This window comes from Mya arenaria, chromosome 4 (assembly GCF_026914265.1).
Source record: "Mya arenaria isolate MELC-2E11 chromosome 4, ASM2691426v1".
In the NCBI taxonomy this organism is placed as follows: domain Eukaryota; kingdom Metazoa; phylum Mollusca; class Bivalvia; order Myida; family Myidae; genus Mya; species Mya arenaria.
In genome coordinates this window covers 68,303,724-68,327,539 of record NC_069125.1, presented here as the reverse complement: position 1 = coordinate 68,327,539, position 23,816 = coordinate 68,303,724, and the positions used below count along the sequence as shown (strand labels likewise).

Here is a 23,816-nt window from a genome sequence, read left to right as displayed (position 1 = left end):
ATATAGACCCGCATCGTGCATATATAGACTCGCATGGTGTATATAGACTCGCACCGTGGATATTTATACCAGCATCGTGCATATATAGACTTGCATCGCGCATATAGACTCGCATCATGCATATATAGACTCGCACCGTGCATATAGACTCGAATCGTGCATATATAGATTTGCACCGTGTATATAGACTCGCATCATGCATATAGACTTGCATCGTACATATAGACTCGCATCGTGCATATTTATACCAGCATTGTGCATATGAAGACTTGCATCGTACATATAGACTCGCACCATGCATATAGACTCGCACCGTGCATATAGACTCGCATCGTGCATATATAGACTTGCACCGTGCATATAGACTCGCATCATGCATATAGACTCACATCGTGCATACTTATACCTGCATCGTGCATATATAGACTTGCATTCGTGCATATAGACTCGCATCATGCATATAGACTCGCACCGTTTATATTGACTCGCATCGTGCATATATATACTTACACCGTGCATATTGACTCGTACATATATAGACTCGCATCGCGCATATTCATACCAGCACCATGCATATATAGACTTGAATCGTGCATATAGACTCGCATCATGCATATAGACTCGCACCGTGCATATAGACTCGCATCGTGCTTTATAGACTAGCACCGTGCATATAGACTCGCATCATGCATATAGACTCGCATCGTGCATATTTATACCCACATCGTGTATATATAGACTTGCACCGTGCATATAGACTCGCACCGTGCATATATAGACTCGCACCATGCATATAGACTCGTATCGTGCATATATAGACTTGCACCGTGTATATATATACTCGCATCGTGCATATTTATACCCGCATCGTGCATATATAGACTCGCATCGTGCATATTTATACCCGTATCGTGCATATATAGACTCGCATCGTGCATATTTATACCCGTATCGTGCATATAGACTTTCGCCGTGCATATTTATACCCGCATCGTGCTTATATAGACTCGCATCGTGAATATTCATACCCGCATCGTGCCGCGATATATAGACTTGCACCGTGCATATTTATACCCGCATTGTGCATATATAGACTTGCACCGTGCAAATTTATACCCGCATCGTGCAGGTATAGATTCGCATCGTGCATATTTATACCCGCATCGTGCATAATTATAAAGACTTGCACCGTGCATAAAGACTCGCATCGTGCATATTTATACTCGCATCGTGCATATATAGACTCGCATCGTGCATATTTATACCTGCATCGTGCATATATAGACTTGCACCGTGCATATAGACTCGCATCATGCAAATAGACTCGCATCATGCATATAGACTCGCATAGTGCATATTTATACCCGCATCGTGCATATATAGACTTGCACCGTGCATATTGACTCGCAACATGCATATAGACTCTCATCATGCATACATAGACTCGCATCTTGCATTATAAAGATTATCCTCGTGCATATCACGAACTCGCACCATGCATATATAGACTCGCATCTTGAATGATAAAGACTCGCATCGTGCATATGACGGACTCGCACCGTGCATTTCCTAGCACCGTGAATATCGATAAGCATCTTACATATATAGACCAGCATCGTGCATACATAGACCAGCATCGTACATATGCAGACTCGAATCGATCATACATATACTCGAATCGGCATACATAGACTCGAATCTTGTATTATATAGATTCGCATCGTGCATACATAGACTCGCATCTTGTATCATTTAGACTCGCATCGTGCATACATACCCTCGCATCTTGTATTACATGTATATAGACTCGAATCGTGCATACATAGGCTCCCATCTTGTTTTTAAAGACTCGCATCGTGCATACATAGACTCGCATCTTGTATTATATAGGCTCGCATCGTGCATACATAGACTCGCATCTTGTATAATATAGACTCGCATCGTGCATACATAGACTCGTATCTTGTATTATAAAGACTCCGGCATCGTGCATACATAGACTCGCATCTTGTATTATAAAGACTGCATCGTGCATACATAGATTCGCATCTTGTATTATATAGACGCGCATCGTGCATACATTGACTCGCATCTTGTATTATATAGACGCGCATCGTGCATACATTGACTCGCATCTTGTATTATATAGACGCGCATCGTGCATACATAGACTCGTATCTTGTATTAAAAAGACTCCGGCATCGCGCATACATTGACTCGCATCTTGTATTATATAGACGCGCATCGTGCATACATAGACTCGTATCTTGCATTATAAAGACTGCATCGTGCATACATTGACTCGCATCTTGTATTATAAAGACTGCATCGTACATACATAGATTCGCATCTTGTATTATATAGACGCGCATCGTGCATACATTGACTCGCATCTTGTATTATATAGACGCGCATCGTGCATACATTGACTCGCATCTTGTATTATAAAGACTGCATCGTGCATACATAGACTCGCATCTTGTATTATATAGACGCGCATCGTGCATACATAGATTCGCATCTTGTATTATATAGACGCGCATCGTGCATACATTGACTCGCATCTTGTATTATAAAGACTGCATCGTGCATACATTGACTCGTATCTTGTATTATAAAGACTGCATCGTGCATACATTGACTCGCATCTTGTATTATATAGACGCGCATCGTGCATACATAGACTCGTATCTTGTATTATAAAGACTGCATCGTGCATACATTGACTCGCATCTTGTATTATATAGACGCGCATCGTGCATACATAGATTCGCATCTTGTATTATATAGACGCGCATCGTGCATACATTGACTCGTATCTTGTATTATAAAGACTGCATCGTGCATACATTGACTCGTATCTTGTATTATAAAGACTGCATCGTGCATACATTGACTCGCATCTTGTATTATATAGACGCGCATCGTGCATACATAGACTCGCATCTTGTATTATATAGGCTCGCATCGTGCATACATAGACTCGTATCTTGTATTATAAAGACTGCATCGTGCATACATAGATTCGCATCTTGTATTATATAGACGCGCATCGTGCATACATTGACTCGCATCTTGTATTATAAAGACTGCATCGTGCATACATAGACTCGCATCTTGTATTATAGACTCCGGCATCGTGCATACATAGACTAGCAAAGACTGCATCGTGCATACATAGACTCGCATCTTGTATCATAAAGACTCTGACATCGTGCATACATTGACTCGCATCTTGTATTATAAAGACTTGTGCATACAACACAACGTAAGGCTGGTGAACGTACGTCAAAGAAAACTCCTATAACGGCGAGTCCGTCCTCATAGAAGAGCGCGTTGTTTAAGCTGCCATACGCCTTCTTAAAGTGGACAATGTGAAGCTGAAATATACAAACACCAGTGCATTGTTACTGACAAAGGTCCGGCTCTTAGCATTTGATAGAGATAAGTAACTGATATTTTTTTTCACAAAAAGATAAAACATTAATATATGACATGCGCTTGTGTAGTTTAACACGGATAAATAGGCTTTCTTAGAAATTAAAGGATAACTATCCTATTGATATAGAAAACATATTGTTTAATGATTATGTCCAAATTTTACTTTTTAAATTTTACACAAATCATGTTTTTATTTCTGAAATAACGCATTTTTCTAAGAAAGATTAATAACATGACTTTGTATTCCATTTTTAGGCTTATAATAAAAAAATATCTTTGTTTCAGTGTATGATCGTAATATAGTTCACCATTTCACCTAGTGAACACCTAAAATGAATATTTCACTCGTGGCTACGCCAATCGTGAAAAATAAATTTTGGCACACATGTACTCTCTCGGTAAAACATAAAACGATCTAACACTGAAACGTACAATTATTCTCTGATGTAGTTACCTCTAGCGGGTACTTGCGTCCCTCGCGCGTGTGCTCGGAGCCGCTGCGGCTATCCTTGCCCCAGTGGAAGTGGAACTGGGCCGCCGTGTACTCCGCACCTAGGCCGCCCTGATCAATGGCCAGACCCGCATCCGCAGGAATGTTCACCTGAACTAAACGCGAAATGCAGGTTATGGTATACCGGTCATACTACTTTGTGTTTGCCAGATTAGTTCTTTATCTAATCTGGGCACTTTAAAGGCTCAGTGCAAAGGTAACATATTTTAAATACATTTTGTGTTTTTATTTTATTTCTAACAAAAAAATAATTATGCAGCCTATGTCAATATACGCGAACCGGACAGGGTGGAAATTCATATAATTATTTTGCAAAGAGCCCGGACTACTTACTGGCATGCCCGTTGTTGAAGAGCTCTCCGTCGAAGTTGCTTGCGTAGTTGTGATATCTGAGAGTGTCCAGGTCCATATTGATGTCAAACTCCAGCTGCTCTGGGGCTGGGATGTCGATGGGAGACTGGTGGTCTTTGGCGCACTCCGTGTGGTACATGCCCCAGCTAGCTGGGCCTTCGTATCCATGGTAACCCCAGTGGTAACTACTTGGAACGGCTGAAATCGTCAGCGGAATATTTATGGGCGTTTTTCAATGTCAACATGACCAAAATCGGAACTTTGACCAACAACAGTAGAAACAATATATCGTACAAAGATGTTGAGGTCCAGTGTTAGATCGAACTGCATACACCGTCTGGTACTATTGGCTCTAAGCATTGGAACGAACTGTCTATGGGCCTTAGTTAACGTGAGTAACTAAACATTTTCAAGAATCCTATAAAAACTTACCTTTTCAGAGATTATTATGCATTGTTCTAAAACGTATAACCATGAACTATTTACCAATATATTGATGTGTTGTTGTCTGTTGACACGTTGGTGAACACCTATTATGTATATACATGTTGTACATCAGTTATATACTATGCATTGAACTATGTATATGATGTACTGTGTGCTCATTTTCATGTTGTTGTTTTTTCATTGATTAGCCTTACTGGTTATTTAATGCTTGTGTCGGCATTGCTGCATTGCTTTTATTATCTTCTAACTCATTATTGAACAACGTCATATTATGTATTTATATGTAGAAATATGCGTTAAAGTAAATAAACAAGTTTCAAGTTTCAATGATAACAAAAGCAATATTTTTACGAATGGTGCACCAGCCACGAGTGAAAATAACACCAGTCACGAGTGAAAATAACTCAATCTGTGATCACGAGTAAAACATGAGTAAAATGCATTTTCATCTTACACCGCATTTCAATATTTTTAGTTGTCTTAAAGCTGCACTCTCCGAATTGAACGTTTTGACAACTTTTTTTTTGTCTTTATAAGGAGCCAATTTTGCGAAATTCCATGGAAACCAGTGATACAAGACTGCTGACAAAAAAATAGATCACAGATTTTTATATTTAAGTTCAAAAAATGATGTTTTATGCACTTTTCTTTAACCGTTAGTAACGGTTTAAGACATAAAACATAATTTTCCGAACGGAAATATGAAAATCTTTGATCTGATTTTTTGTTAACAATCTTATATCATTGGTTTGTAGATAATTACGCAAAATTTGCTCTTTCCAAGACATAAAATGAAAAAAGTTATAAAAAATGTTATATCTGTGAGAGTGCAGCTTTAAGCTTTAGAACAAAGTCTCTTTAATTGGATGATGATTAACACTATGACTTCATTTTGATACGGTATAGGTGACGCTGCGTTACATTTATTTTAGCAACACTGGGGTGATTTATATTTTCACAATAGAATAAATAACATGATACTAGTATTTCCCCGAGAAACATATAAGAAACCTAGGCTACTATTTGTATATATGTTTGTGTTAATAACTCACTATTTTCTAAAATGCTAGGGGTAGTGTTGCCTTCATGTACTCATGTTTGGTTTGGTAAAAAATGCAATAACCGGGCAGGGGCTGCATGATCCAATAGATGATGAACATATATTTGGCCGCTTTGTCACTCGTTCGCGTATATAAGATTGAGACTTACCCGTCTGGTAGTTTTTGTAGACAGTACGGCGTCGGATGTCCTGCACCGGCCGATAGTTCATGGTCATCTTGTGGGCCGTTTGGCCCTCCTCATTCTCGTACAGTGTCCGGAAGGCCGCCATCTGGTACAAAAACAACATGTGGTAATAGAATTATCGGGGGTGGCGGGATCCAGGATTCGACGTTAGAAGGGCATAACTTAGAAACCTTTTGAGATGCGCCTCTTCCTCAGAACCGAAACATATTTGGTTTAGTGTTGGCAGGGGTTGGGGATACTCCCACAAGAAAGTTTAAACTGTTTCTAGTCCGAAAATGGTGATTTAGGACGCACTTTATTACTTTTTCTCCTATTTTGAACGAAAAGTAAAAATTGACAATTTTTTTTGATTTTTTTTTTTGGGGGGGGGGGTGTTGCGCACCCCCACCCTGGATCCGCTAGTGAATACTGTTTGACATGCGTCTTTACAGGAATAGGAGAAAGAGGATTGCATTGGCTGATTTTCTCCAAGCTTGAAATGCCGGTTCGAAGACTGCATGGAATATTGTGTCGTATACACACACCTGTCTGGTGGAGAGCGTGTTCTTGTTCTCAAACACTGTCCACACGACGGCTTCGTTACAGGTGGGCGTGGTTAGGGAGCCGTTGTACCGGTAGAACTCGCTATGCTCTGTCGTCGGCATCAGTGCGGAAAAGTCAATGTTCAACGGCCGCGATTTACCTGTTGAATGTTAACATGATAGTTAACTCAATTGCATACCATTCATAATGTAAGGTAGTCCGCGATGTAACTAATACATGTTTGCAGTAAATCAAGAAGTAAAGCTTGATGGTTTCTTTCACGAAAGGCCGTTCCAGTTTAAGACATAAACACATTACGATGTCATTGCTCGAAAGTTTAAATAGGGAAGAGTAACTATGACAAAAGGTTCACAAGAGTGTTATAAGGTCACTTACCTTTAAATCGGACGTTCTCCAAGGATGTAATGAGGGGTTCCAGGGCGGCGTTGTCCCTGTCGTAACCATCAATCTGTCAATGACATTTGAAATTCGTTTTAAGTATAATAGAAACGGGACAGGAGTTCAGTTTCATACATACCTTTATATAGGATAGTAAGAAATATACAGCCTACCAGCCATGAATACCATACTAGTATGTAAATATCAGCTAATTTTGGTATAAAAATACCGTAACAAACACACATATGCTGAGATTAAGAACCCCTCTTCACCCCGACCCTCACCTCCCCGACTCCCCCTCCCCCAGGTAGCATTGTCTAGCGAAGAGAACCAACTTACGTCGAAGAAGAATCCGAGAACTGCCAGTCCATCCGACATATTCGCAGCCGCTGTAATGTCCATTGCGCTCCGCTTCTTGTGCACGATGTGAAGCTGAAAAACGAAACACGTGTCAAAATTGGGCGGTCAATATGTGTAACAGGACACACGTGTCAGAACATGGCAGTATATCTAGACAGACGGGGAAAGCAGTGTACGGAACGTTTCAGAACTGGGCGAAATTGGTCAGTAGCGTAGAACACAGAACTAGGCGGCATATCCGAGAGATCCGGGAATGATGAGTTACATGTCACAAGTTACACGTCACACGTGTCAAAACCTTTGGTATTTACTATGTTTGGGTTTGGAAAGAACGTTTCAGCGATTTAGCTTACCGCAATTGGTAAGTAATGGAGAGAACGTGTCAGGATTCTGGAGTTATAATAGGTGGGAATCAAAAATCATCTGAGAAAACCATACTCGATATAAAAATATCATTGTCCCTGTAATATTTAATTTCATTTTCAGTGTCGATTTGCGTGCCGGCAAATTAAAAAAAGAAGAGCGGTATAGTATTTCCTTGTTGATATTTGAATGTGGACTTTCTACATTAATTTTGTATTTAAATGATCAAATTACTGATACGCATACGATTTTTTTCAACAATGAACTGTTAAGTTATGGAGTCTTTGATAAGTTGCTGAGTAATGACACATAATATACCCTACATTCCCTACAAGCATTCTTTGTTGACGAGCCAAGGAGATCTGAATGTGATCATTGTTATCCAGCTGTTCTTTCAAGGGTTGACCTATTCAGGTAGACTATAAACCATTAGGTAGTCTCGTACAGTCATTAACCCGACTTCATTTGGGCGCTTTCGAGCGCACAGAAAAAATATGTAAAATATATTATTATTTAAAATATATAATTATTTAAAGTAACGTAAATATTTCAACTGGAGGTTTGGTTCAGAAATATTACAACATTTTCGAATTTACGTTTGATTACAATGGAAATATTGAGCAAATAAATACTCCATGTATTCGATGTATATAACCTTACATATGAGATAAATCTCGTTCAAAGGACACGAGTTTTACATGGACCACCATTGACGTACATTCCACAGCATCATGAAAAGCATACCTTAATGTGTGATGGAACACCTTAAAAAATGAATCCGGAACAAATTATTTTTTCTAATATAGTACCAGCCGCGTTATCTTTTTCACTGACAAACTAATCATCCAGTGGCGTAGTCAATTTCACTGCAAATTGAGTTATCTTTTTTGCTTAAAAATTATGATGCCTTGTCATGCAAATGCACGTGTTTTACCGCTGTGCGTGACATATGTTTCATATCAACCACGCAGGAACTCGTCTTTCGCCGACGAAATTACCAGTTTGGCGTATCTGTTCAAATCCCACTTAATATCTGCTGAATGAGTTGAAATTTACAATGAACTAGCATTATTTATGAAGTTCTTGGAGAAAACGACATTGGGAGGAGCTGCAATGATTAAGTATGGGAAAAGTCTACGTTGATAGGTTTGCCTCTTATCATTTACTATTTTGTCATTAAATGGATATCTTGATGACTATAATCTGATAATCTTATGTTTTGTCAATAAAGTACAATTCTAATGAAGCAACCCAGACTGCATGCAGTTGCTGTATTACACTTCAGTTACATTGTACGACATATTCGTCACGATTCTGCCTTACAGAGGCCATTCTCCGCGTACCTCGAGGGGGAACTTGTGGCCTCGGAATGTGTGTTCGGAGCCCTCCATGTTCGTCGGTCCCCAATGGAAGTGGGCTTGCAAGGCGTCATACTGCTCCGCCAGTCCACCGCCCGTGATGTAAGTCCCTTGGTTGTCCAGAATACTCAACTGAACTGTATATGACAGAAAACAAGGATTGATTTAAGCATTCCTCACTCACTTCTGACATAGTGTAACACTTATTTTGAAATATCTATAACGAGACATTATACCTTCAAGCATAAAAGATACAATACTAATTTGAATACATAAATTATATCACTTTTGCAAAGGCCATTTTTCAACGTCTGTAAGGTGATATATTGTTCTTCCACTTCATGCACGGCTATTAAACCAACATTCCGCACTCCTTCTGTCTTTATAATCCATTGTCTTGGAGATGTATACTCCTTATTTGAGATATCCGATATACAATTTTTCAATTTTTGGATGCTTGGTGACCCTATAGTATTTTGGTACCATTTGAAAGGGTTTTACGAGTAAAAAATGTAATTACGAGTAGAGAAAGGGATTTACGGGTAGAGAATGGGTTTTCTTGCAAACCGGACGCGTGTTTCCGGCCATGTGACCAGTGCTGGATACCCCGTTTTGCACAGAAGAAGAAGAAGAAGAAGAAGAAGAAGAAGAAGAAGAAGAAGAAGAAGAAGAGAAAGAATATGTAAAAATATATTTAACAAACAAGCTTTTTGGCATAGAAATATTACGAAAAGGGTAATTCCACTTTCGATTTCAGTTAAAATAAAGAGGAAAATATGCTTACTACAATAGCCTTTATCTGTAATGTGTTTTGATAACTTGTTTTACGTATAAGTAATCAGCATGGAATACCCTTTCAAATGATAGCAAACATCAAAATTGTGTTTGGTCACTTGTTAACAAAAAATAAAATTATAGCCGATAGTCCGATAAAATTGACAATCGGATACCTTACAGTACAGTCATAATTGTGGCCCAAGTTATGTTGAGAAAGTAAACACAACAGTTAAAATTGTGGACGATCATTTTATTACGTCTTTTGGTGAAATAGATACAACCAGATAAAACAATGTTGTCACTAAATCTCATGATGTGACATTTCTGGACGAAACAAGATATGGGCGCTATAATAGCATAATACTTTTTATATACACCAGCACGACCACATATTACAAAGTATATAAAAACAATTAATTGCATATTTTGATATTCATGCTTGTAAACAGACACATCCAAGCCATAAGAAAATTTGCATCCGTTTATATTCGCGAAATATCTTGTACCTCCCTTAAATCCAGAGCAGATAAGCTGTCATCTGTCTGCCGTAACGAACCTGTTACCTGGATGCATTTAGGTTTAATTACGCAGAAAATCATAAATCGACATTATATTATATTAAAAAAAAAACCTGAACAGAATATTTGCCTGAAAAGTATTGGTAGTTAACCATAACAATCCAGTTTGTTGACTGTCGATGAAACAATCGTAGACCAACTTTAGATCAGATTGATATCATTCGTTGTTTTCAAACCCACGACACAGGTAGTAAGTGTGGTTATTAAAATGTTTTTATATTCTAAAAAAGAGTTAATTGTTATCGAGCAAGGACCATATACATGTGAACATCTTATTGAGATGTGTGCACACACAACCTAGAGATGGTCCTATACATGTTAACCTGTTATTGATATATGTGCAGACCCAACCCAGCGATGACCCTATACATGTAAACCTGTTATTGATACGTGAGCAACCCAACCCAGCGATGACCCTATACATGTGAACCTGTTATTCATGTGTGCAGACCCAACCAAGCGATGACCCTATACATGTGAACCTGTTATTCATGTGCGCAGACCCAACCCAGCGATGACCCTATACATGTGAACCTGTTATTGATGTGTGCAGACCCAACCAAGCGATGACCCTATACATGTGAACCTGTTATTCATGTGTGCAGACCCAACCAAGCGATGACCCTATACATGTGAACCTGTTATTGATATATGTGCAGACCCAACCCAGCGATGACCCTATACATGTAAACCTGTTATTGATACGTGAGCAACCCAACCCAGCAATGACCCTATACATGTGAACCTGTTATTCATGTGTGCAGACCCAACCAAGCGATGACCCTATACATGTGAACCTGTTATTCATGTGTGCAGACCCAACCAAGCGATGACCCTATACATGTGAACCTGTTATTCATGTGCGCAGACCCAACCAAGCGATGACCCTATACATGTGAACCTGTTATTCATGTGCGCAGACCCAACCAAGCGATGACCCTATACATGTGAACCTGTTATTCATGTGCGCAGACCCAACCAAGCGATGACCCTATACATGTAAACCTGTTATTGATATGAGTGCAGACCCAACCAAGCGATGACCCTATACATGTGAACCTCTTACTGAGATGTGTGCAGACCCAACCCAGCAATGACCCAATACATGTGAACCTGTTATTGATCTGTGCAGAACCCCAACCTAGCGATAACCCTTAACATATGAACCTGTTATTGAGATGTGTACAGACCTAGCCTAGCGATGACCCTATGCATGTGTACCTGTTATAGAGATATGTGCAGACCTAACCCAGCGATGACCCTTTACATGTCATTAAGGTGTGTGCAAACCCAACCAAGCGATGACCCTATACCAGTGAACCTGTTATTGATGTGTGTGTGCAGACCCAACCCAGCGAACACCTGATACGAGTGAACCTGGTATTGATATATTTTCAGACCAAACCCAGCGATGGTCCAATACATGTTAACCTGTTTTTGAGGTCTGTGCAGACCCAACCTTGCGATGACCCTATACATGTGAACTTGTTATAGATATGTGTGCAGACCCAACCCAGCAATGACCCTATACGTGTGAACCTGTTATTGATGTGTGCAGACTCAACCCAGCGATGATCCAATACATTTGAACCTGTTATTGATATGTGTGCAGACCCAACCGCCAGCGATGACCCTGTACGTATGAACCTGTCATTGATATGTATGCAGACCCAACCCAGCGATGACCCTATACGTATGAACCTGTTACTGATGTCTATGCAGACACAACCAAGCGATGACCCTATTCATTTAAACCTATTATTGATATGTGTGCAGACCCAACCCAGCAATGACCCAATACGTATGAACCTGCCATTGATATGTGTGCAGCCCTAACTCAGCGATGACCCTATTCGTATGAACCTGCTATTGATATGTGTGCAGACCCAACCCAGCGATGACCCTATTCATTTGAACCTGTTATTGATATGTGTGCAGACCCAACGCCGCGATGACCCTATAAGTATTAACAGCTTTTGATATGTGTGCAGCCCCAACTCAGCGATGTCCCTATACGTATGAACCTGTTATTGAGGTGTGTGTAGACCCAACCCAGCGATGACCCTAAATATGTGGACCTGTTATTAAGATGTGTGCAGACCCAGTCTAGCGATGACCAAATACGCCGTGAACCTGTTTTTGAGGTGTGTGTAGACCCAACCAGGCCATGACCCTAAACATGTGAACCTGTTATTAAGATATGTCCAGACCCAACCTAGCGACGACCATATACATGTGAACCTGTTATTGAGGTGTGTGCAGACCCAACCAGGCCATGACCCTAAACAGGTGAACCTGTTATTGATATGTGTTCAGACCCAACCCAGCGATGACCCCATACACGTGAACCTGTTATTGAGATATGTCCAGACCCAACTTAGCGATGACTCTATACACGTGAACCTGTTATTGATGTGTGTGCAGACCCAACTCAGCGATGACCATATACATATGAACCTGTTATTGATGTGTGTGCAGACCCAACCTAGCGATGACCCTATACATGTGAACCTGTTATTGATGTGTATGCAGACCCAACCAGGCGATGACCCTATACATGTGTACCTGTTATTGATGTGTGTGCAGACCCAACTCAGCGATGACCATATACATATGAACCTGTTATTGATGTGTGTGCAGACCCAACCTAGCGATGACCCTTACCATGTGTACCTGTTATAGAGGTGTCCAGATCGACCCAGCGATGACCATATACATGTGTACCTGTTATAGAGGTTTCCAGATCGACCCAGCGATGACCATATACATGTGTACCTGTTATAGAGGTGTCCAGATCGACCCAGCGATGACCATATACATGTGTACCTGTTATAGAGGTTTCCAGACCCAACCTAGCGATGACCCTATACATGTGTACCTGTTATAGAGGTTTCCAGACCCAACCTAGCGATGACCCTATACATGTGTACCTGTTATAGAAATGTGTGCAGACCCAACCTAGCGATGACCATATACATGTGAACCTGTTATAGAAGTGTGCAGACCCAACCTAGCGATGACCCAGTACATTTGAACCTGTAATAGAGGTGTGCAGACCCAACCTAGCGATGACCCTATACATGTGTACCTGTTATAGAAATGTGTGCAGACCCAACCTAGCGATGACCATATACATGTGAACCTGTTATAGAGGTTTCCAGACCCAACCTAGCGATGACCCAGTACATTTGAACCTGTAATAGAGGTGTGCAGACCCAACCTAGCGATGACCCTATACATGTGTACCTGTTATAGAGGTTTCCAGACCCAACCTAGCGATGACCCTAAACATGTGAACCTGTAATTGAGATATGTCCAGACCCAACTTAGCGATGACCATATACATGTGAACCTGTTATTTATGTGTGCAGACCCAACCTAGCGATGACCCAGTACATTTGAACCTGTTATTGAGGTGTGCAGACCCAACCTAGCGATGACCCAGTACATTTGAACCTGTAATAGAGGTGTGCAGACCCAACCTAGCGATGACCCTTAACATGTGGACCTGTTATTTATGGGTGCAAACCCAACCTAGCGATGACCCAATATATGTGTACCTGTTATAGATGTGCAGACCCAACTTAGCGATGACCCAGGCCATGTGAACCTGTTATTTATATGTGCAGACCCAACCTAGCGATGACCCAATACATGTGTACCTGTTATTTATATGTCCAGACCCACCTTAGCGATGACCCAATACATGTGAACCTGTTATAGAGGTGTGCAGACCCAATTTAGCGATGACCCAATACATGTGTACCTGTTATTTATATGTCCCGACCCAACTTAGCGATGACCCAGTACATTTGAACCTGTTATTGAGGTGTGTGCAAACCCAACCAGGCAATGACCCTAAACATGTGAACCTGTTATTGAGATTTGTCCAGACCCAACTTAGCGATGACCCTATACATGTGAACTTGTTATTGATGTGTGTGCAGACCCAACCTAGCGATGACCCAATACATTTGAACCTGTTATTGATATGTGTGCAGACCCAATCAGGCGATGAACCTATACATGTGTACCTGTTATTTATGTGTGCAGACCCAACCTAGTGATGACCCTATACATGTGAACCTGTTATTGATATGTGTGCAGACCCAACCAGGCGATGACCCTATACATGTGAACCTGTAATTGAGATATGTCCAGACCCAACTTAGCGATGACCCTATACATGTGAACCTGTTATAGAGGTGTGCAGACCCAACTTAACGATGACCCAATACATGTGTACCTGTTATTTATGTGTGCAGACCCAACTTAGCGATGACCCAGTACATTTGAACCTGTTATTGAGGTGTGTGCAAACCCAACCAGGCAATGACCCTAAACATGTGAACCTGTTATTGAGATTTGTCCAGACCCAACTTAGCGATGACCCTATACATGTGAACTTGTTATTGATGTGTGTGCAGACCCAACCTAGCGATGACCCAATACATTTGAACCTGTTATTGATATGTGTGCAGACCCAATCAGGCGATGAACCTATACATGTGTACCTGTTATTTATGTGTGCAGACCCAACCTAGTGATGACCCTATACATGTGAACCTGTTATTGATATGTGTGCAGACCCAACCAGGCGATGACCCTATACATGTGTACCTGTTGATTATGTGTGCAGACCCAACCTAGCGATGACCCTATACATGTGAACCTGTTATTGATGTGTGTGCAGACCCAACCCAACGATGACCCAATACATTTGAACCTGTTATTGATATGTGTGCACACCCAACCAGGCGATGAACCTATACATGTGAACCTGTTTTAAGGTGTGTGCAAACCCAACAAGGCGATGACCATATTCGTGTGCACCTGTTATTGATGTGTGTACAGACATAACCTAGCGATGACCCTATACATGTGTACCTGTTATAGAGGTGTGTAGACCCAACCCAGCGATGACACTATACATGTGGACCTGTTATTGATGTGTGTGCAGACCCAGCCTAGCGATGACCCTATAAATGTGGACCTGTTATTGATGTGTGTGCAGACCCAACCTAGCGATGACCCTATACATGTGTACCTGTTATAGAGTTGTGCAGACCCAACCTAGCGATGACCCTATACATGTGGACCTCTTATTAAGGTGTGTGCAGACCCAACCTAGCGATGACACTATACATGTGTACCTGTTATTGATGTGTGTGCAAACCCAACCAGGCGATGACCATATACGTGTGAACCTGTTATTGATGTGTGTGCAAACCCAACCAGGCTATGAACTTATACATGTGAACCTGTTATTAAGGTGTGTGCGAACCCAACCAGGCGATGACCATATACGTGTGCACCTGCTATTGATGTGTGTGCATACATAACCTAGCGATGACCCTATACATGTGAACCTGTTATAGAGGTGTGCAGACCCAACCAAGCGGTGACCCTTTACATGTGTACCTGTTTTTGATGTGTGTGCAGACCTAACTAGCGATGACCCTATACGTGTGAACCTGTTACTAAGGTGTGTTCAGACCCAACCGAGCGATGACCCTATACATGTGAACTGTTATTGATATGTGCGCAGACCCAACCCAGCGATGACCCTTTACATGTGAACCTGTTATTGAGGTGTGTGCAGACCCAACCAGGCGATTACCCTAAACAGGTGAACCTGTTATTGATATGTGTCCAGACCCAACCCAGCGATGACCCTATACATGTGAACCTGTTATTGAGGTGTGTGCAGACCCAATCAGGCGATGACCCTATAAGTGTTAACCTGTTATGGGGTGTGTGCAGACCAAACCCAGCGATGACCCTATACATGTTAAGCTGTTATTGAGGTGTGTGCAGACCCAACCCAGTGATGACCCTATACATGTGAACCTGTTATTGATATGTTTGCAGACCCAACCCAGCGATGACCCTATTCATTTGAACCTGTTATTGATATGTGTGCAGACCCAACGCCGCTATGACCCTATACGTATGAACCTGCTATTGATATGTGTAGCCCCAACTCAGCGATGACCCTATACGTATGAACGTGTAATTGATATGTGTGCACCCCCAACTCAGCGATGACCCTATACGTATGAACCTGCTATTGATATGTGTGCAGATCCAACCCAGCGATGACCCTATTCATTTGAACCTGCCATTGATATGTGTGCACCCCCAACTCAGCGATGACCCTATACGTATGAACCTGCTATTGATATGTGTGCAGACCCAACTCAGCGATGACCCTATACGTATGAACGTGTTATTTATGTGTGTAGACCCAACCAAGCGATGACACTATACGTATAAACCTGTTATTGAGGTGTGTGCAGACCCAACCCATCGATGACCCTGAATATGTGGACCTGTTATTGAGATGTGTTCAGACCAAACCTAGCGATGACCAAATACGCTTGAACCTGTTATTGAGGTGTTTGCAGACCAAACCAGACGATGACTCTAAACATGTGAACCTGTTTATTGAGATATGTCCAACCCAACCTAGCGATGACCCTATACATATGAACCTGTTATAAGGTGTGTGCAGACCCAACCTAGCGATGACCCAATACATTTGAACCTGTTATTGATATGTGTGCAGACCCAACCTAGCGATGACCCAATACATTTGAACCTGTTATTGATAGGTGTGCAGTGCCAACCTAGCGATGACCCAATATATTTGAACCTGTTATTGATATGTGTGCAGACCAACCAGGCGCTGTTACTGATGTGTTTGCAGACATATCCTAGCGATGACCCTATACATGTGTACCTGTTATAGAGGTGTGCAGACCCGACCAAGCGATGACCCTATACATGTGAACCTGTTATTGATGTGTGTGCAGACCTAACCTAGCGATGACCCTACACGTGTGAACCTGTTACTAAGGTGTGTTTAGACCCAACCCAGCGATGACCCTTTACATGTGAACCTGTTATTGATATGTGCGCAGACCCAACCGAGCGATGACCCTATACATGTGAACCTGTTTTGATATGTGCGCAGACCCAACCCAGCGATGACCCTATTCATGTGCACCTGTTATTGATATGTGGTCAGACCCCCCCAGCGATGACCCGATACAGGTGAACCTGTTATTGATATGTGTTCAGACCCGACCCAGCGATGACCCTATACATGTGAACCTGTTATTGAGGTGTGTGCATACCCAACCAGGCGATGACCCTATACGTGTGAACCTGTTATTGGGGTGTGTGCAGACCCAACCAGCGATGACCCTATACATGTTAAGCTGTTATTGAGGTGTGTGCAGACCCAATCTCATTAAAATCAGATCCCCAATACACGCTTCACGACGTTACGCTATAACGTAATGGAATGAAGTGAACGTCACGATATGATTTTAATGAGATTGGTGCAGACCCAACCCAGCGATGACCCTATACAGGTGAACCTGTTATTGGGGGGGGGGGGGGGCAGGGTAGGGGTGCAGACCCAACCCAGCAATGACCTATACGCGTGAACCTGTTATTGATGTGTGCAGACCCAACCCAGCGATGACCCTATACGTATGAACCTGTTATTGATGTGTGTGCAGACCCAACCCAGCGATGACCCTATACGTATGAACGTTTTATTGATATGTGTGCAGACCCAACTCAGCGATGACCCTATACGTATGAACCTGCTATTGATATGTGTGCAGACCCAACCCAGCGATGACCCTATTCATTTGAACCTGTTATTGATATGTGTGCAGACCCAACACCGCGATGACCCTATACGTATGAACCTGCTATTGATATGTGTGCAGCCCAACTCAGCGATGACTCTATACTTATGAACCTGTTATTGAGGTGTGTGCAGACCCAACCCTGCGATGACCCTAAATATGTGGACCTGTTATTGAGATGTGCGCAGACCCAACCCAGCGATGACCCTAGACGTGTGAACCTGTTACTCAGGTGTGTGTAGACCCAACCCAGCGATGACCCTATACATGTGAACCTGTTATTGATATGTGTTAAGACCCAACCCAGCGATGACCCTATACGTGTGAACCTGTTATTGGGGTGTGCAGACCCAACCTAGCGATGACCCTATACGTGTGGACCTGTTATTGAGGTGCGTTCAGACCAACCCAGCGGTGACCCTATTCATATGAACCTGTTATTGAGGTGTGCACACACAACCCAGCGATGACCCTATACATGTGAACCTGTTATTGATGTGTGTTCAGATCCAACCCAGCGATGACCCTATACGCATGAACCTATTATTGATGTGTGTGCAGACCCAACCCAGCGATGACCCATACATGCGAATCTGTTATTGATGTGTGTGCAAACCCAACTCAGCATTGATCATATACATGTGAACCTATGATTGAGGTGTGTGCAGACCCAACCTAGCGATGACCCTATACATGTAAACCTGTTATTGAGGTGTGTGCAGACCCAACCTAGCGATGACCCTATACATGTAAACCTGTTATTGAGGTGTGTGCAGACCCAACCTAGCGATGACCCTATACATGTAAACCTGTTATTGAGGTGTGTGCAGACCCAACCTAGCGATGACCCTATACATGTAAACCTGTTATTAAGGTGTGTGCAGACCCAACCTAGCGATGACCCATACATGTAAACCTGTTATTGAGGTGTGTGCAGACCCAACCTAGCGATGACCCTGTACATGTAAACCTGTTATTAAGGTGTGTGCAGACCCAACCCAGCGATGACCCTGTACATGTAAACCTGTTATTAAGGTGTGCAGACCCCAACCTAGCGATGACCCTGTACATGTAAACCTGTTATTAAGGTGTGTGCAGACCCAACCTAGCGATGACCCTGTACATGTAAACCTGTTATTAAGGTGTGTGCAGACCCAACCTAGCGATGACCCTGTACATGTAAACCTGTTATTAAGGTGTGTGCAGACCCAACCTAGCGATGACCCTGTACATGTAAACCTGTTATTAAGGTGTGTGCAGACCCAACCTAGCGATGACCCTTACATGTTAAGCTGTTATTAAGGTGTGTGCAGACCCAACCTAGCGATGACCCTGTACATGTAAACCTGTTATTAAGGTGTGTGCAGACCCAACCTAGCGATGACCCTATACATGTTAAGCTGTTATTAAGGTGTGCAGACCCAACCTAGCGATGACCCTGTACATGTAAACCTGTTATTAAGGTGTGTGCAGACCCAACCTAGCGATGACCCTATACATGTTAAGCTGTTATTAAGGTGTGCAGACCCAACCTAGCGATGACCCTATACATGTAAACCTGTTATTAAGGTGTGCAGACCCAACCCAGCGATGACCCTGTACATGTAAACCTGTTATTAAGGTGTGCAGACCCAACCTAGCGATGACCCTATACATGTAAACCTGTTATTAAGGTGTGTGCAGACCCAACCCAGCGATGACCCTATACATGTTAAGCTGTTATTAAGGTGTGTGCAAACCCAACCTAGCGATGACCCTGTACATGTAAACCTGTTATTAAGGTGTGTGCAGACCCAACCTAGCGATGACCCTATACATGTAAACCTGTTATTAAGTGTGTGCAACCCAACCTAGCGATGACCCTGACATGTGAAACCTGTTATTAAGGTGTGTGCAGACCCAACCTAGCGATGACCTATACATGTAAACCTGTTATTAAGGTGTGCAACCCAACCAGCGATGACCCTAGATGTGAACCTGTTACTAGGTGTGTTAGACCCAACCCAGCCAGATGACCCTTACATGAACCTGTTATTAAGGTGTGCAACCCAACCCAGCGATTACCATATACTATGACCTCTTATGAAGATCTGTGCACCCAACCCAGCGATGACCCTATACATGTTAACCTGTTTTTGAGGTATGTGCAGACCTAATTTAGTGGTGATGATTCTATACCTGTGTGACCGTTGTTGTGGACCGAGATGTTTGACGTTGCCATGTTTTCATATCCGTGGTACGAGAACTCCGCCAGGTTGGCGTCATACTCCATGGCTGCATTCTGTGGTAGGTCGATAGGCGACTGACTGGCGCCGTCACACACATTCTCAGGTATCAGGTCCTTCCAGAATGGCGGGGCTGCAACATATACACAGACGGACGTATATACACGGGAAACGATAGCGGACAGTCGTGTGGTTATATAATGATTTATAATAAATACATCGATTACTGAATGTGTTATCGTATACTGAATGTGTTTCTACGGTTTTGTGGTACTTTAATATGCATATCTTATAGTTTTTGTTTGTTTGAAGAAGGAGAATCAGTCAACTTACCTATGTCTCCTACGTATCCCCCTGAAAGAAACAGAAACATTGAGATATATTTATTACAACATGATACGTGTTATATGAAATGAAACGGACTAGGGCATTCTATTATCGAAACGTTTTAAAGAATTAAACTTCATTTAATGAATTAAATACTACAAAATTTACATTACACGATGAATTCCAGGGACGAAGCCAGGACACCATAGTCATTCATTTTCTGTTTAGTGTAAATTAAATAAGGTAACAAAATGAAACTGTTCTCAACGTCTCATGTCGATCATTCACGACAGGAACACGGGTTTTAAATGCCATTTAAGGGTGTTCATAGGTGTTTAATTTCGAAAAATATATTTAATGTCCTACATTACTGTATTTAGATCAACCAAGTGCAAATTATTCGACGTTATTTACTGTTATCATAAACAAATTTTACATATTCAAAAGCCATTAAATTAATTCAAACCTTTTTAAGTCTAAAATCTTAACATTTAAAAGGTAAAATTATCACTTTTGAGTTCATTGAAAGTAGATGATGCTTGCAGAAAATGACAGTTAAAAACTTTATCAGCAAACTAAAAGCTTGTTTGAAATAAATGTCTGCGAACTGGTTCATGCGAAATGTCATTATAATTTACTATAGATTATTGCTGACGGAAATCAACATGGTGGTATTTTGTAATAGTCATTATCATCTATTGATATTTGATTCATTGACGAAATCAGAAAAAAACGATCTCACGGGCGGGTCCGGATTTGACGATTTGGCGTAAGTAGGGGCGCAAACTTTTCATGTGTGTCCCCCCCCCCCTCAAATCCAATTTGTTTAGAGTTTATGCGGTGAATGTGAATGTATAATATTTTGAATAAAACTGCACAGGTTTTTCAATCGTTTTACAATGCTTTGTGTTCTGTGTGTGTATTTACTCTGACTACTAATAGCAAACCTCTTTCTTTGAAAGACACGTGAAACTTAAAAGCACTTAATCTTTCATTTCGAAGTCTAATTATTTCCAGTTCGTCTATATGCGACACTTTAACCATAATTGTAATATTCGTACACAAGTAGATGATGAATCACATAACAAATTACATTTAAACAAACACTAAGCATTTAGCGCAATGAAATTCAATTTTGTTTTAGAAATATTGACACAAGAACGTACTAAAATCTCTGTTCCTCAAACACAGACGCGTGATGAAAAAAACGGAGCTACTGGTACAAACTCTACCGAAAGGCGTGAAAACCCTTTCGCATGTACATTCTAGTATCAATTAACTTTTTACAAATGCTTTAACAAACACTCAATATTCCAGCGACCTAATTAATTTAAATATTGAATTGAATTATCAGGTTTGGGAAATGAGATCGGGTGAAAGCCATTCTGCGAGCACGGTACAATTTAGAATCTTGAATTTGTACCAATGGTGCCTGTTAAAAAAACCTACATATCGCGGCGATATGCCGCGTGCATGTTTTTGGAAGTCGTACGCGGTAGCAGGAGATGAACGCGGTGATAACGCGCACCACCGCGTTGGCTACCGCGGAATATAAATACCCTTGATTAAACGCTATGACACAAGCTCCCCCGCGATGGCAACGCGTTTTTGGAAGTGTACTTGTCAAATGCTCATTTCAATTTGATAACCAATTCAAGTAATCTTTGTCGAAACATTTTGATATTTGCAGAATGCATAGCATTTGATAAAAGAATAAGACCTTAGTATATACAATAATACACCCCGGTAATATCACAAATGCACGAACTATTTGCTTGTGCTCGTAGGCTCATTATTTTGCCATTATTAAAATTGAAATAGGGCGTCCTCTCAACTGTTCTACAAACCTTGGTCTATAAAGCTTCAAGTTCAAGTGCACACAAACGTGCACATAAGCACACCACTATGCCTTTCATAAAGTAGTTAATTCAGAATTATGCATGCATGTGGTTCTTAAAAATATATAATTTCAGGTCTTCAACAAGGATATGGCTTTATTTAGAAGCATGAAAACAGAATTAGGGCCATAAATAATGCTAACAATCTTCAGGCCAGACTTTATTTCTATTTTGAACAATAACTTATCGCAGTATTTGAAATAAAATAACAACAAAAGAGATCATAAAACTATGAATCAATGAATACATCAATCACTACAAAGGACTGAACACCTCAAGTCTGTGCACATACAATTCACATTATGTATCAAGTTTAATAGGAAAACATCTTCAATTGACACGTAAGGCCAACGGCCAGGGCAAGCAACGGCTAATCATATGTGTCCCAGATAGTAGAAATAATGTCCACTTCATGGTTAGATAGAAAACAGTGTAATGCAGATTTTGGGGACGTTCCTTCTGAGAGTCCACGTTACCAATTCATTTTGATAGTCCAAGTTAGCAATTTCATTTTGATAGTTCACGATAGCAACTCATTTTGATAGTTCACGTGGGCAATTCATTTTGATAGTTCACGTTAGCAATTCATTTTGATAGTTCACGTGAACAATTCATTTGATAGTTCACGTGGGCAATTCATTTTGACAGTTCACGTTAGCAATTCATTTTGATAGTTCACGTGAACAATTCATTTTGATAGTTCACGTGAACAATTCATTTTGATAATCCAAGTTAGCAATTCATTTTGATAGTTCACGTGAGCAATTCATTTTGATAGTTCACGATAGCAATTCATTTTGATAGTTCACGTGGGCAATTCATTTTGATACTTCACGTAACCAATTCATTTTGATAGTTCACGTGAGCAATTCATTTTGATAGTTCACGTAACCAATTCATTTTGATAGTTCACGATAGCAACTCATTTTGATAGTTCACGTGAGCAATTTATTTTGATAGTTCACGATAGCAACTCATTTTGATAGTTCACGTAACCAATTCATTTTGATAGTTCACGATAGCAACTCATTTTGATAGTTCACGTGAGCAATTCATTTTGATAGTTCACGATAGCAATTCATTTTTGATAGTTCACGTGGGCAATTCATTTTGATACTTCACGTAACCAATTCATTTTGATAGTTCACGTGAGCAATTCATTTGATAGTTCACGATAGCAATTCATTTTGATAGTTCACGATAGCAATTATTTTTTACTGTTCACGTGAACAATTCATTTTGATAGTTCACGTTAGCAATTCATTTTGATGGTTCACGTTAGCAATTCATTTTGATAGTTCACGATAGCAATTCATTTTGATAGTTCACGTGGGCAATTTATTTTGATAG

At 41.0% G+C, this 23,816-nt stretch overlaps 1 protein-coding gene across 1 annotated transcript in view; it reads right to left on the bottom strand.

The window, feature by feature from the left end:
• Positions 1 to 23,816, bottom strand: part of LOC128232340 (uncharacterized) — a 44,742-nt gene that overhangs the window by 2,697 nt on the left and 18,229 nt on the right. The window contains exons 2-11 of the mRNA XM_052945841.1: positions 20,575 to 20,595; positions 20,195 to 20,374; positions 8,983 to 9,134; positions 7,256 to 7,348; positions 6,914 to 6,986; positions 6,520 to 6,677; positions 5,960 to 6,080; positions 4,286 to 4,501; positions 3,896 to 4,047; positions 3,288 to 3,380 (exon numbers count right to left, since the gene is read on the bottom strand). Of these exons, the coding sequence (XP_052801801.1) occupies positions 3,288 to 3,380; positions 3,896 to 4,047; positions 4,286 to 4,501; positions 5,960 to 6,080; positions 6,520 to 6,677; positions 6,914 to 6,986; positions 7,256 to 7,348; positions 8,983 to 9,134; positions 20,195 to 20,374; positions 20,575 to 20,595 (1,259 nt within the window). The remainder of the gene's footprint in view (positions 1 to 3,287; positions 3,381 to 3,895; positions 4,048 to 4,285; positions 4,502 to 5,959; positions 6,081 to 6,519; positions 6,678 to 6,913; positions 6,987 to 7,255; positions 7,349 to 8,982; positions 9,135 to 20,194; positions 20,375 to 20,574; positions 20,596 to 23,816) is intronic.